Source organism: Oncorhynchus clarkii, unplaced genomic scaffold, assembly GCF_045791955.1.
Source record: "Oncorhynchus clarkii lewisi isolate Uvic-CL-2024 unplaced genomic scaffold, UVic_Ocla_1.0 unplaced_contig_12468_pilon_pilon, whole genome shotgun sequence".
Taxonomy (NCBI): domain Eukaryota; kingdom Metazoa; phylum Chordata; class Actinopteri; order Salmoniformes; family Salmonidae; genus Oncorhynchus; species Oncorhynchus clarkii.
The window spans coordinates 347585-362767 of record NW_027261138.1 but is presented as its reverse complement, the minus strand read 5'-3'; the positions used below and the strand labels follow the sequence as shown (position 1 = coordinate 362767).

At 43.1% G+C, this 15183-nt stretch overlaps 1 protein-coding gene across 1 annotated transcript; it reads right to left on the bottom strand.

Moving 5' to 3' along the window:
* Positions 1-95: 95 nt before the first annotated feature.
* Positions 96-14807, bottom strand: LOC139405190 (2-oxoglutarate receptor 1-like). Its single transcript, XM_071147618.1, has 8 exons — positions 14787-14807; positions 11229-11395; positions 9593-9678; positions 9317-9334; positions 5355-5721; positions 4787-5165; positions 1753-1810; positions 96-103 (listed from the first exon to the last, which is right to left on the bottom strand). The coding sequence occupies exons 1-8, from the start codon at positions 14805-14807 to the stop codon at positions 96-98; spliced, it is 1104 nt and encodes a 367-aa protein (XP_071003719.1).
* Positions 14808-15183: the final 376 nt, after the last annotated feature.

Genomic DNA, 15183 nt, shown 5'->3' with positions numbered 1-15183 from the left:
TAAGGTTATACGACATACAGTTAGTATGATAACAAAGGGAAAGGGTAACCTAGGTAACGTGGGGTCCATACAAATAGTACAGTTTACCACCATGTTCACTGGCCTGACAAAATACAGGTGGAGAGAAAACTAATTAGGAAGAGAACGTGTTTTTACTTTCATCTCGTCTGCAGCAGGTGTAGGGAAGAAATAAGCAGATTCAGTCTAAGTTAGATATTAATAAACAACTGAAACTACTGACTATGAAAACATAATTTAATAAATATTCAAATACAGGAAAGAACATGAAAGGTATGTGTGTTGTAAAAATGTTTTAAAAAAAAATTAAACCATTGAAAGAGATGTGTATATGTGTGTAAAAATAAAAAAAATGAATGTGTAGCATGTAATCAGTAAGAGAAGAACAAGAGCATGTAATTTTGTCACAACTGCAGACAGATACAGGGACAACTCATAAAGACTAGACATAGTAGGGGAACTTCAGACATGGCCATAAAGAGAGAGAGAGTGCAGGGCACTGGAGAGCTGAGGGACAGAGAGGAGTGGAGAAGAGGTGTGTGTCTCTGTCTCTGGTTAAAAAAAATAAAATGTAGCCATAACACAGCTGAACAGATAAATGGCCCCTGGACGTCCTGGGGAACATAACTTCAAACAGTTTCAACACCAAGGTTTTCAAGTGGTTTTAAATGAAAGAAATACATTCACCTTTAGTCTCGTAAGAGACCAACAAGAGCGTCTGTGAATTCTCCGGTGGATGACCAGGACCAATATGCGGAGTGGTAAGTGTCCATGGTTGTTTATTTAAACACATAAGCTGAACACTGCATACAAAAACAATAAACGTAACGTGAAACCGAAAACAGTACCGTGTGGTGTAAAGCACGGAAACAATCACCCACAAACAAACAGTGAAACCCAGGCTACCTAAAGTATGATTCTCAATCAGAGACAACTAACGACACCTGCCTCTGATTGAGAACCATACTAGGCCGAACACAGAAAACCATCCTAGAAACACAAAATATAGAATGCTCACCCAACTCACATCCTGACCAACTAAAACAAACAATTAACACAATACATTTTTTATTTTACCTTTATTTTACTAGGCAAGTCAGTTAAGAACAAATTCTTATTTTCAATGACAGCCTAGGAACAGTGGGTTAACTGCCTGTTCAGGGGCAGAACGACAGATTTGTACCTTGTCAGCTCGTGGGATTTGAACTTGCAACCTGCCTCCCCAAATAACTAGGGTCAGAACGTGACAAGTACATTGGTCTTGTTGTGTGCTGCGCAAGGAGTGGCTACTTAACATTCTTTCCTAAGATGTGCTTACCATTATTGATCTGTATTTAATTATAGATTTGATTAACACAAGGTCATTTGTATTTTTCTCCGTTGGTTCAGTCTGTTACAGAGATGTGACATGATAGATTATTGACCTCTGACCAGTCCCAGTAATGCTGCTGACATCGGGGATATCTTGTACCTGCAGCACCCTCAGACATTGATTTATTTCCTACGGTAGAATAAGACCATCCAATCTGATCCGTTGTTGTAGAACATTGGCTTTTAAAGACGCAAACCTAATCCTGGACTACAAAAGGTATTTCAATGGAGATGATCCACTGTGCATGCTTTTTTTAGTCCAGGACTAAACTTAATCTGTGACTACTGGCCCCTGAATGTTCACAAACGTAATAGTGTATCTTAATCCAGACCATAGATCTTAAAATACTTTCTGGTACTCACCTGATATAGCAAAGCCACTGAAGCCGACTGCCAGGGCCTGGAAAGAGATGGCCACAACCTTGGTGTGAGAGAAACAAACCACAAGAAGCAAAGATGCCCTCCATTTCAAACCCCCTACACACAGGCAACAACACAGGATCATTCTCTTATGTTTGACCGTTTAGCAGATTATTTTACACAATAGTTTCAATCAGTGCATTGTTATAGTAAAAAAAAAAAATAATTGTGTCATATCACAATCATTGCAATTAAAACTGTGAGTAAGAGTAAAGTGTGTTGGTTTGGCCCATACAGCGTAGTTATTATCCTTGGAGACCTGGATCAGTGATGTTCTTGGTGTTATGTATCGGTTAGGAATCTATTATGAAGTCCTTATGTAGCTTATCCTATCTCCACAGTTCCTGATCTTCCTGACATTGGTAGGAGACAGGTTGTTCTGTATAGATTATGAAAATGTTACGAAGTCCCTATGTAGCCCGTATGAAGTCACTATGTAGTCATTATGAGGTCCTTCTAAAGTCCCTATGTAGCCCTTACGAAGTCCTTGTGAAGTCCCTATGTAGCCCTTATGAAGTCATTATGTAGTCATTATGAAGTCCCTATGTAGCCCTTATGAAGTCCCTATGTAGCCATTATGAAGTCCCTATGTAGCCATTATGAAGTCCCTATGTAGCCATTATGAAGTCCCTATGTAGCACTCACCTCCACAGTTCATGATCTTCCTGACGGTGGTAGTAGAGAGGATGTTCCTGGTGCGCAGCCAGTCAGCCAGTCAGCCAGTCAGTCAGCCAGTCAGTCAGTCAGCCAGTCAGCCAGTCAGCCAGTCAGCCAGTCAGCCAGTCAGTCAGTCAGTCAGTCAGCCAGCCAGTCAGCCAGTCAGCCAGTCAGCCAGTCAGTCAGTCAGTCAGTCAGTCTTAATTCAGTCTCATCTGAAAGTTGTAAATTCTTGGTTATCTGCACGAACCCTGGCTAACAAGTTGAGTCAGCAATACAAAATTGGGTTTAATGATTTATTTACTAAATACCTAACTAATGTCACAGAATTACACATACACATAATTAAATCATAACTTGATTACAAATTACGTCATAAAGGAAAACGTCCCTAGAGGGCGGAACAGATATGACAGCTGGTGACACAAAAGAAAAGGGGCTGGGTTTGAGTGAAGGAGCGGGAAGATGCATTCAAAATTACTGCCCATTTGGAAAAGGAAAATGCAATAAATATTTACTCTGAGCTGCGCTTCGGAAGGTTGGTTGGTGGTAGGAAGTTTGGTGGTAGATGGAAGGCCGTGTTGTCCAACCGAGTCCTTTGAAGAGTCCTTTGTAGTAACGTCGTTGTGTGGTAGAAGGGATACTCTGTCTGTTCCTTCCTAACCTGCGTTTGCAGCTGCTGTTGCTAACTCAACGGCTAGGAGGTATCACTTCTGTAGTGAATAAGAGTTCAAAGTTCATACCATTCGCAACCAAAGCTCACGCTGATGTTGGCTTCGTTCTGTAGTTATTATCTGAACCATTCTGACATCGGACCGTCGTCCTCACATCCTCGGAACAGGAGGTTATATTGTCGTCAAGGCTTTATATAGAAAGGGAGAGGAGGGCGTGTTTGAACAGTTTTATAGCCCATGTCCCTTCACAGGGGCGGGCCACTGATTGAGCAGAGACCTTATGAAAACCCAAATCTCACATTTTAGAAGTTAAAATCACATTTCATCCCATCACGAATAATTTCATATTCAAACAGTTAAATTGAACAACAATTCTATGTGAATCCGATAACTCTGATGTGTAGACTTTCCACTGTAGAGTTTATGTCATCTTATCATTGATGAGAATGTCTCAGATGACCACCGAACTGACATCATATTCATTAAGTACCACCGCATATGTTCAATTGGTCGGATTACCAGAATATAGTTCATTTCCCCCCACCTTCTGATGTTCCCAGAATCTCTATGTTAACCAAGGGTTTTGCAAAGGTAACATCAGTAGGTTAGAGAGAGGAAAAAGGGGGGAAGAGGTATTTATGACTGTCATAAACCTACTCCCAGGCTATGAGGACGACACGCAGCTGTACATTTCGATAAAACATGGTGAACCCCACCTAATTGCCTACCCAGGAAGTCTGTGTTTCAGACATATGGAAGTGGATGGCAGACAAAACAGAGTTCTGTTAGTTCTACGTCCAGATAGTTCTAGGTCCCAAGAAACAAAGCGATCTGCTGTTGGATTCTGACAATTAATCTCAATGGTTGTACAGTCGTCTCAAATAAAACTGTGAAGAACCTCGGCGTTACTCTGGACCTCGATGTAGAATATTTTAAGGGCAGCTTTTTCCATCTTCGTAACATTGCATAACTCTACAACTTTTTGCCCAAAAATTATGCAGAAAAACGAATTCATGCTTTAGTCACTTCTAGATTAGACTAATCAGGCTAGGGCTGATTTCAAGGTTTTACTGCTAACTTACAAAGTGTTTCTTGCCCCTACCCATCTCTCTGATTTGGTCCTGCCGTACATGCCTACAAGTACGCTACTTTCACAAGATGCAGGCCTCCTTATTGTCCCTAGAATTTCTAAGCAAACAGCTGGAGGCAGGGTTTTCTTCTATAGAGTTCTCCCCTCCCTGAGGACCTGAGCCCTTGGACCATGCCTCAGGACTACCTAAAAGTGACATTCATACCAATTCCATGCTCAGTACAAAATAAAGTAAGGAAGACAACCACCCACAGACAGGGTCGTTGCTGTGATTTTTAAGATGTAAAGAACTTCCTCAGGCATTGTGTCTGAGATCTGATCATCTGTGTGGTCCAGCTGCTATAAAGACAACCCCCCCCCCCCCCCGCCAAGTATTTTCCAATCAAGGGAGGCGATGGGGAGATGGATTTTTTAAATAATTGAGATGGTCATATACCATGGTCTGATCCTTCAGCATTCACAGTGGAGTGACAGCAGCCAAACCCTGGCCACCATGCCCCTCTCTCTCATGCCCTATGGTCCTCTGGTTCCTCTTTCTCTCAAACAACCCTGTTACTGACGTCACATGATTCACCGCTGATTGCTGTCGTTGACTCTTCCAAAGCTGCAGCCAAGCGAACCCAAAGGTATCCTGGAACTCCTTTCTAAACTGCCGTCCCACGAAGCAAGTAAACAGCGGGTTGACACAGGTATTCAGGCTACATAGACAGATCTCCAGGCAGAATGCCAGGTCTACGGGCTGCCAGAACGCCGGCCTGCCCAGGTACATGGCATGCATCACGATGGCCGCGTTCCTGCTTAGGTGGTAGGGCAGGTAGAACAGGGCAAAGAGGGTCAGCACGGCGGTCAACACGCGGATAAGACGGAGACGTCGCCCCTTGTTTTTGTGGAGGTGTACCTGTGGCCGGCGGCTGCGGAGGCGCAGCTCCCTGATGCTGTGGAGACAAAAAAAAGCACGTTGGAGAGGTGTTGTTTGACAGAATAGTAAATATAATATATTAAAAGAAAGAAATATAGCCAAATCAAACACTCTATATTATAGGCTGTGTTTCCAATAATTTAATAAATCAGGATCAATCAATCAGTGAATCAACCAATCAACCAATAATTGAATGGGTAACCACCTGCGGAGGCAACAGTAACAGATGGAGTTTAGAGGGAAGAGGAAGCCGATGGTGGTACAGCAGATTGAGTAGGGTAGGCTCTCCTCAGTGTCGTCCAGTAACATATACAGGGTACACACGGTACGATTATTGTCTCCGGGGCAATGTTGTAGCAAAGTCATGTGAGCTACAGGGACACTTATCACCATGGAAATCGCCCAGATAACGGCACAGAGGAAACAGGTCTGCCGGCGGCCGAGTAACACCACAGAGCGCAGCGGGTGGACGATGGCGAGATAGCGGTCCACGCTAACGCAGGAAACGAAGAAGATGCTGAGGTAGAAGTAGTTGTGGTAGAGCAACCGAAGGGTCTTGCAGAGCGACACACCTACAATTAGACAAACAGTCCTTTTGATCCTTTTGAGATTTGATTTAGACTTTTTTTTTTTTTTTTTTTAAATGTGGAACTCAGTCGGGTCTCAATTTAGGCTAAGATTCCATCAGATCAAGTTGTTAACCAGCGATAACAGACACCCGCATAGCAGATGTTTTGGCAGTGTTAGATGTGGTGGAACTGCTTGGAGCTGTCAAATAGGTGATCATTGTCAAGAACCCGCCCCCACCTGTGATAGAAGTTCAGAGAAGAAGAAGAAGAAAGTGTATATGCAAAAAAAAAAAATCCAGGTTAATTCACCTGTCAATCTACAGTTGAAGTGGGAGGTTTTACATACACTTCGGTTGGAGTCATTAAAACTCATTTTTCAACCACTCCACAAATGTCTTGTTAACAAACTATAGTTTTGACAAGTCGGTTAGGACATCTACTTTGTGCATGACACAAGTAATTTTTTACAACAATTGTTTACAGATTATTTCACTTATAATTCACTGTATCACAATTCCAGTGGGTCAGACGTTTACATACACTAAGTTGACTGTGCCTTTTAAACAGCTTGGAAAATTCCAGAAAATGATGTCATGGCTTTAGAAGCTTCTGATAGGCTAATCAACATCATTTGAGTCAATTGGAGGTGTATCTGTGGATGTATTTCAAGGCCTTTCTTCAAACTCAGTGCCTCTTTACTTGACATCATGGGAAAATTATAAGAAATCAGCCAAGACCTCAGATAAAACAATTGTAGACCTCCACAAGTCTGGTTCATCCTTGGGGACAATTTCCAAACACCTGAAGGCATCACGTTCATCTGTACAAACAAGAGTACGCAAGAATAAACACCATGGGACCACGCAGCCGTCATAGCGCTCAGGAAGGAAACACTTTCTTCTCCTAGAGATGAATGTACTTTGGTGTGAAATGTGCAAATCAGTCCCAGAACAACAGCAAAGGACCTCGTGAAAATGCTGGAGGAAACAGGTACAAAAGTATCTATATCCACAGTAAAACGAGTCCTATATCGACATAACCTGAAAGGCCGCTCAGCAAGGAAGAAGCCACTGCTCCGAAACCGCCATAAAAAGCCAGACTACGGTTTGCAACTGCACATGGGGACAAAGATCATACTTTTTGGAGAAATGTCCTCTGGTCTGATGAAACAAAAATAGAACTGTTTGGCCATAATTACCATCGTTAGTTATGTTTGGAAGAAAAGGGGAGACTTGCAAGCCGAAGAACACCATCCCAACCGTGAAGCACGGGGGTGGCAGCATCATGTTGTGGGGGTGCTTTTCTGCAGGAGAGACTAGTGCACTTCACAAAATAGATGGCTACATGAGGAAGGAAAATGATGTGGATATATTGAAGCAACATCTCAAGACATCAGTCAGAAGTTAAAGCTTGGTCGCAAATGGGTCTTCCAAATGGACAATGACCCCAAGCATACTTCCAAAGTTGTGGTAAAATGGCTTAAGGACAACAAAGTAAATGTATTGGAGTGGCCATCACAAAGCCCTGATCTCAATCGCATAGAAATTTGTGGGCAGAACTGAAAAAGCGTGTGCGAGCAAGGAGGCCTACAAACCTGACTCAGTTACACCAGCTCTGTCAGGAGGAATGGGCCAAAATTCACCCAACTTATTGTGGGAAGCTTGTGGAAGGCTACCCGAAACGTTTGACCCAAGTTAAACAATTTAAAGGCAATGCTACCAAATACTAATTGAGTGTATGTAATCTTCTGACCCACTGAGAATGTGATGAAAGAAATAAAAGCTGAAATAAATCATTCTCTCTAGTAGTATTCTGACATTTCACATTCTTAAAATAAAGTGGTGATCCTAACTGACCTAAAACAGGGAATTTTTACTAGGATTAAATGTCAGGAATTGTGAAAAACTGAGTTTAAATGTATTTGGCTAAGCTGTATGTAAACTTTTGACTTCAACTGAAGCTAGTTAGACTATCTTATACATCATGGTTGGACGCTTATCCTTCTCTTCTCACTGATGCCACGGTTGCCCTTAGTTTGAAGGCGTAATCTGTAGACAGGTGTTTTCTCCATCTCCTTAGCTACTCTAATTCCACTGATTTCAAAACTCGGCCCTCTAGAAAGTGGAGAACAACACTTATGCAGTATAATAAGATTTTTTTTTTTTTAAAGCTGCGTTAGACCGGATTACCTACACAATCTAACCAGCTAAAATAGACAGAAGCGTGCTATATGGCAGACCAATCCGAACTCATCTCTTGGCATGTCCAGCCCACTTATTATCTCAGCCAATCATGGCTAGCAGGAAGGTGGCTGTATTGTTTTAGTGGCTTAACCAACTGGGCTTGTAATTTGAAAAATTTTATTCGTATTTACAGATGGCATACATGTCTGTTATTAAGGCACATGAAAGTTCACATGTCCCAGAAGGCATTTCTACCCAAAAAACGCATTTTGATCAAAAAATAATAATAATATTACTTTCAAATGGCTCTTGTGTGAAGTAGTGACTCGCAACATGCACATAGTTTCCTGAAACGGGTCACATACTCTATGGAAAGATGAGACTCACGAACACGATGGTGTTCTCTGTTTTGCTTTACAACCCTCACAAGTGTCATGGGACACATCCCATACAAATTAATGGAAGTACGAAGGTCATTTTGTGCCAACAAAAAAAGAGGTGTTACATTTGAGTTTTTCTGGAAACATATTTATCTTGAGTTTTCTTATCTCTCCTAGATATTGGATAGACACTTCAAAACCTTACTCCTTATGATCATTTTTTTTGTGTGTGTATTTTTTTTGTTGCCATTTATGAATGTGTTATTCAATGCGTATCTATTGGCTATAGTAGTGAAGGCCATATTCAATAATTTATCAAATCACTTTAAAATAGTTTTTTTTAATACCTAAAGGTGGCCTAAACTTCTAAATCAAATAGATAAATGATCCACGGTATGAACATCTTAAAACAATTCCACATGTTATCTTAGTAGAACCATCTTAAAACAATTCCACATGTTATCTTAGTAGAACCATCTTAAAACAATTCCACATGTTATCTTAGTAGAACCATCTTAAAACAATTCCACATGTTATCTTAGTAGAACCATCTTAAAACAACCCCCCCCCCCCCCCCCCAAATAAAGAAACAAAACAATGAGGATTTCTATAATACTAAATAAGGTTTAACCTCACATTCTAGTGTTCCAACTTGAAAACAAGGGGGTGGGACTCCGTGCAGCCAATGGCAATGTCCGCTTCAGGTGTATAATTTCAGGAGCCACTAGTGGATTTGACAACTCTAGCGCAGTTCCACCTCCTATACTGAATACCGTATCCCAAAACAAAGACTATGTGGATGTCGGCTACAGCGGATCTGATTGAATAGATTCCTTACAGTGGAGAGTTAGAATTAAATAATACACGAAGGTGCAATTTCAAAACTTGGTTGTACATCAGCAGTTTTCCTCTTGTCACATGTCACTCTCTCTGATAGTCACTCAGTTATACAAACGTGCCTTGCGTCATAACGCAACCGCTATACAGGACATGAAAACAACAGACAATATTGGCAATTGGATTTACTTAACTTACCCAGACCCCAGTGGAGACCTGAAGAGGACCACAATGGTTGTTAAACTTGATCGTTAATCCTCAAAGATTTTAAATGCAGTGCAAGTGTATCTACACGCTAGACTAGTTCCAGATCTGTTTTGTGATGTTTTTGTGTCAACTCTACTGCTGCCATTGATAAGCCAAAAATGACGGAGTGTTGGCAACTTGGTATGCTAGCACAAACAGACTGGCACCATCTATGCGGTTGAATTGTGTCTTTTTTAAATAGTCAAATGAATGATATGAAATCCAAACCGTTTAGGTGGTAGTGAATGAGGAAGGGTAGAGCCAGCAGCCAAAGGGTGTCAGCCATGGCCAGGTTGAAGAGCAGGACACTACTCCTGAAGAAGAAGAAGAATACCTTATGAATTTAGACCAGAAATATGTTTTCTACTGTGCCTAACCCATCCGACACACACACACGCACGCACGCACGCACGCACGCACGCACACACACACACACACACACACACACACACACACACACACACATACAGTACAGCACGCAGTGAGCAGTTTAAGGGTTAAGAAGTGCCTTGCTCAAGGGCACAACAGCAGGAGATGCTCTATTGCTAGGATTTGTCACTAACAACACTCTAGTAGTCAAATCCCTCAGATCCCAACCTCAAGGCTAAATGGACCAGTGTTTCAGTCTCCCCTCTAGGCTACTTGGACCAGTGTTTCAGCCTCCCCTCTAACCTCTAGGCTACTTGGACCAGTATTTCAGCCCACCCCTCTAACCTCTAGGCTACTTGGACCAGTGTTTCAGTCTCCCCTCTAGGCTACTTGGACCAGTGTTTCAGCCTCCCCTCTAACCTCTAGGCTACTTGGACCAGTATTTCAGCCCACCCCTCTAACCTCTAGGCTACTTGGACCAGTGTTTCAGCCTCCCCTCTAGGCTACTTGGACCAGTGTTTCAGCCTCCCCTCTAGGCTACTTGGACCAGTGTTTCAGCCTCCCCTCTATGCTACTTGGACCAGTGTTTCAGCCTCCCCTCTAGGCTACTTGGACCAGTGTTTCAGTCTCCCCTCTAGGCTACTTGGATCAGTGTTTCAGCCTCCCCTCTAACCTCTAGGCTACTTGGACCAGTGTTTCAGCCTCCCCTCTAGGCTACTTGGACCAGTGTTTCAGTCTCCCCTCTAGGCTACTTGGACCAGTGTTTCAGCCTCCCCTCTAACCTCTAGGCTACATGGACCAGTGTTTCAGCCTCCCCTCTAACCTCTAGGCTACTTGGACCAGTATTTCAGCCCACCCCTCTAACCTCTAGGCTACTTGGACCAGTGTTTCAGTCTTCCCTCTAGGCTACTTGGACCAGTGTTTCAGTCTCCCCTCTAGGCTACTTGGACCAGTGTTTCAGCCTCCCCTCTAACCTCTAGGCTACATGGACCAGTGTTTCAGCCTCCCCTCTAACCTCTAGGCTACTTGGACCAGTGTTTCAGCCCACCCCTCTAACCTCTAGGCTACTTGGACCAGTGTTTCAGCCTCCCCTCTAACCTCTAGGCTACATGGACCAGTGTTTCAGCCTCCCCTCTAACCTCTAGGCTACTTGGACCAGTGTTTCAGCCCACCCCTCTAACCTCTAGGCTACTTGGACCAGTGTTTCAGCCTCCCCTCTAACCTCTAGGCTACTTGGACCAGTATTTCAACCCACCACTCTAACCTCTAGGCTACTTGGACCAGTATTTCAACCCACCCCTCTAACCTCAAGGCTAAATGGACCAGTGTTTCAGCCTCCCCTCTAGACTACTTGGACCAGTGTTTCAGTCTCCCCTCTAGGCTACTTGGATCAGTGTTTCAGTCTCCCCTCTAGGCTACTTGGACCAGTGTTTCAGTCTCCCCTCTAGGCTACTTGGATCAGTGTTTCAGCCCAACCCTCTAACCACTAAGCTACCTGGACCAGCGTTTCAGGCGTTGGAAGAAGATCCAGAGAGAGAGCAGGTTGAGGGGGAGACCCAGTATCAACACCCCCAGGAAGAAGGCTGGCATCAGGTAGAGCTGGACCACCCTGATGCCCTCCTGCCCCGGAGAGGACAGGTCACAGAAGGCCCGTTCTGGGGGCTGGAAGAAGACAGTGTTATTGACTTACAATTGGGGAGAACAAGTTTTTGATACACTGCGGATTTTGCAGGTTTTCCCACTTACAAAGCATGTAGAGGTCTGTAATTTTTATCATAGGTACACGTCAACTGTGAGAGAAGGAATCAAAAAAAAATCCAGAAAATCACATTGTATGATTTTTAAGTAATTTGCACTTTATTGCATGACATAAGTATTTGATACATCAGAAAAGCAGAACTTAATATTTGGTACAGAAACCTTTGTTTGCAATTACAGAGGTCATATGTTTCCTGTAGTTCTTGACTAGGTTTGCACACACTGCAGCAGGGATTTTGGCCCACTCCTCCATACAGACCTTCTCCAGATCCTTCAGGTTTTGGGGCTGTCGCTGGGCAATACGGACTTTCAGCTCCCTCCAAAGATTTTCTATTGGGTTCAGGTCTGGAGACTGGCTAGGCCACTCCAGGACCTTGAGATGCTTCTTACGGAGCCACTCCTTAGTTGCCCTGGCTGTGTGTTTCAGGTCGTTGTCATGCTGGAAGACCCAGACACGATCCATCTTCAATGCTCTTACTGAGGGAAGAGGTTGTTGGCCAAGATCTTGCGATACATGGCCCCATCCATCCTCCCCAGTCGTCCTGTCCCCTTTACAGAAAAGCATTCCCAAAGAATGATGTTTCCACCTCCATGCTTCACGGTTGGGATGGTTTTCTTGGGGTTGTACTCATCCTTCTTCTTCCTCCAAACACGGCGAGTGGAGTTTAGACCAAAAAGCTCTATTTTTGTCTCATCAGACCACATGACCTTCTCCCATTCCTCCTCTGGATCATACAGATGGTCATTGGCAAACTTCTGACGGGCCTGGACATGCGCTGGCTTGAGCAGGGGGACCTTGCGTGCCCTGCAGGATTTTAATTGATGACGGCGTAGCGTGTTACTAATGGTTTTCTTTGAGAATGTGGTCCCAGCTCTCTTCAGGTCATTGACCAGGTCCTGCCGTGTAGTTCTGGGCTGATCCCTCACCTTCCTAATGATCATTGATGCCCCACGAGGTGAGATCTTGCATGGAGCCCCAGACCGAGGGTGATTGACCGTCATCTTGAACTTCTTCCATTTTCTAACAATTGCGCCAACAGTTGGTGCCTTCTCACTAAGCTGCTTGCCTATTGTCCTGTAACCCATCCCAGCCTTGTGCAGGTCTACAATTTAACCCTGATGTCCTTACACAGCTCCCTGGTTTTGGCCATTGTGGAGAGGTTGGAGTCTGTTTGATTGAGTGTGTGGACAGGTGTCTTTTATACAGGTAATGAGTTCAAACAGGTGCAGTTAATACAGGTAATGAGTGGAGAACAGGAGGGCTTCTTAAAGAAAAACTAGCAGGTCTGTGAGAGCCGGAATTCTTACTGGTTGGTAGGTGATCAAATACTTATGTCATGCAATAAAATGCAAATGAATTACTTAAAAATCCTACAATGTGATTTTTGGATTTTTGTTTTAGATTCCGTCTCTCACAGTTGAAGTGTACCTATGATAAAAAAAATTACAGACCTCTACATGTTTTGTAAGTAGGGAAACCTGCAAAATCTGCAGTGTATCAAATACTTGTTCTCCCCACTGTATATTAGGTCTGGATTCAGTCCAAGGTGCTTCATAGTGCAGCACAACATTTACTTTACACTGAGGCAGGCTACTTACTTTACACTTAGGCAGGCTACTTACTTTACACTTAGGCAGGCTACTTACTTTACTTACTTTACACTTAGGCAGGCTGCTTACTTTACTTACTTTACACTTAGGCAGGCTACTTACTTTACACTTAGGCGGGCTACTTACTTTACACTTAGGCAGGCTACTTACTTTACACTTAGGCAGGCTGCTTACTTTACTTACTTTACACTCAGGCAGGCTACTTACTTTACTTACTTTACACTTAGGCAGGCTACTTACTTTACACTTAGGCAGGCTACTTACTTTACGCTTAGGCAGGCTACTTACTTTACGCTTAGACAGGCTACTTACTTTACACTTAGACAGGCTACTTACTTTACACTTAGACAGGCTACTTACTTTACACTTAGGCAGGCTACTTACTTTACTTACTTTACACTTAGGCAGGCTACTTACTTTACTTACTTTACACTTAGACAGGCTACTTACTTTACGCTTAGGCAGGCTACTTACTTTACGCTTAGACAGGCTACTTACTTTACACTTAGACAGGCTACTTACTTTACGCTTAGACAGGCTACTTACTTTACACTTAGGCAGGCTACTTACTTTACACTTAGGCAGGCTACTTACTTTATGCTTAGGCAGGCTACTTACTTTACGCTTAGGCAGGCTACTTACTTTACACTTAGACAGGCTACTTACTTTACGCTTAGACAGGCTACTTACTTTACGCTTAGACAGGCTACTTACTTTACACTTAGGCAGGCTACTTACTTTACGCTTAGGCAGGCTACTTACTTTACGCTTAGGCAGGCTACTTACTTTACGCTTAGGCAGGCTACTTACTTTACGCTTAGGCAGGCTACTTACTTTACGCTTAGGCAGGCTACTTACTTTACGCTTAGGCAGGCTACTTACTTTACGCTTAGGCAGGCTACTTACTTTACGCTTGAGCTGACATGCGCAACATTTACCATGAATGCGATCTCCGCAAACATCGAAGAAAAGGCCTTTTAAAATGCGTATTGTTGCTCTATAGTACCTCGCTCTCTAACAGGCCTTGGATTGAATCCTCACTAACTACAATTCAATGACTTCTCATGTAAGCCGTTTTATTTTAATTGTATTTTTTATGTAGTTGTATGGCTGAAAACACATATTTTAAAGTTGTTGTAGAGCGCTGTTGATGCGGTGAAGGACCGGTACGGCACTAGGAGCAAGGTGAGAACCTCTTCATCTAATGAAACAGGACACACGGATCACGATGCTGCTTCACAGCACATCATAGCCACGGTTAATCAAGCGTTCCCCGTTCAGTCAAAACACTTCCACAGAACTCCTGATTGAAGTCATTTAACCAGACTAATGTATGTCATCCTACAGTATGTTCACAGTATGGCTAAACACTTCCTTGCATTATTCCAACAGTTGAATTCAAATCTGGCTAAACACTTCCTTGCATTATTCCAACAGTTGAATTCAAATCTGGCTAAACACTTCCTTGCATTATTCCAACAGTTGAATTCAAATCTGGCTAAACACTTCCTTGCATTATTCCAACAGTTGAATTCAAATCTTTAATACTTTTCGTGCTAATAATTACGACCCTCACTGTAGACACTATAGGGAAGAATAGAAACACACTCAAAGATAATGAAAAGCCTCAGTGCCACTTATAGTAACCTCTAGTCTGGATACTTTAAAGGTGGTAACAACTTACTTGATGTTGATTGTTGCCCATGTCAAGGTGTGTTAGCGGCCTCGGTTCTGGCCCGAGGCTGGTTCTGTCCCATAATGCTGTTGGATAGTAATGCTTGACTACCCACCACACACACATTATGTTGGTATTAGGCAGTATGTACAGTAGTTTGTGTGTGTGTGTGTGTGAGAGATCATGAACAAATATTGAATAAGTGTATCTGTACTGTACTCAGGCCATCTGTCGTGTGAACAATAAGCTCAGAATCCATCTTGTAACCACAACACTTCCAAGGTTTCAGCAAGTTACGTTTTAAGACAATTTATATGTATAATCTCCACCCGGCACAGCCAGAAGAGGACTGGCCACCCCTCATAGCCTGGTTCCTCTCCACCCGGCACAGCCAGAAGAGGACTGG

Coding starts and splice junctions, on each gene's coding strand:
- LOC139405190 (XM_071147618.1), bottom strand. CDS start 14,807: ATGGGCAACAATCAACATCAA. Junction 9,679..11,228: donor CGCCTGAAACGCTGGTCCAG/GTAGCTTAGTGG, acceptor CTTCTTCTTCAG/GAGTAGTGTCCTGCTCTTCA. Junction 1,811..4,786: donor CGGTGAATCATGTGACGTCA/GTAACAGGGTTG, acceptor TCTCACACCAAG/GTTGTGGCCATCTCTTTCCA.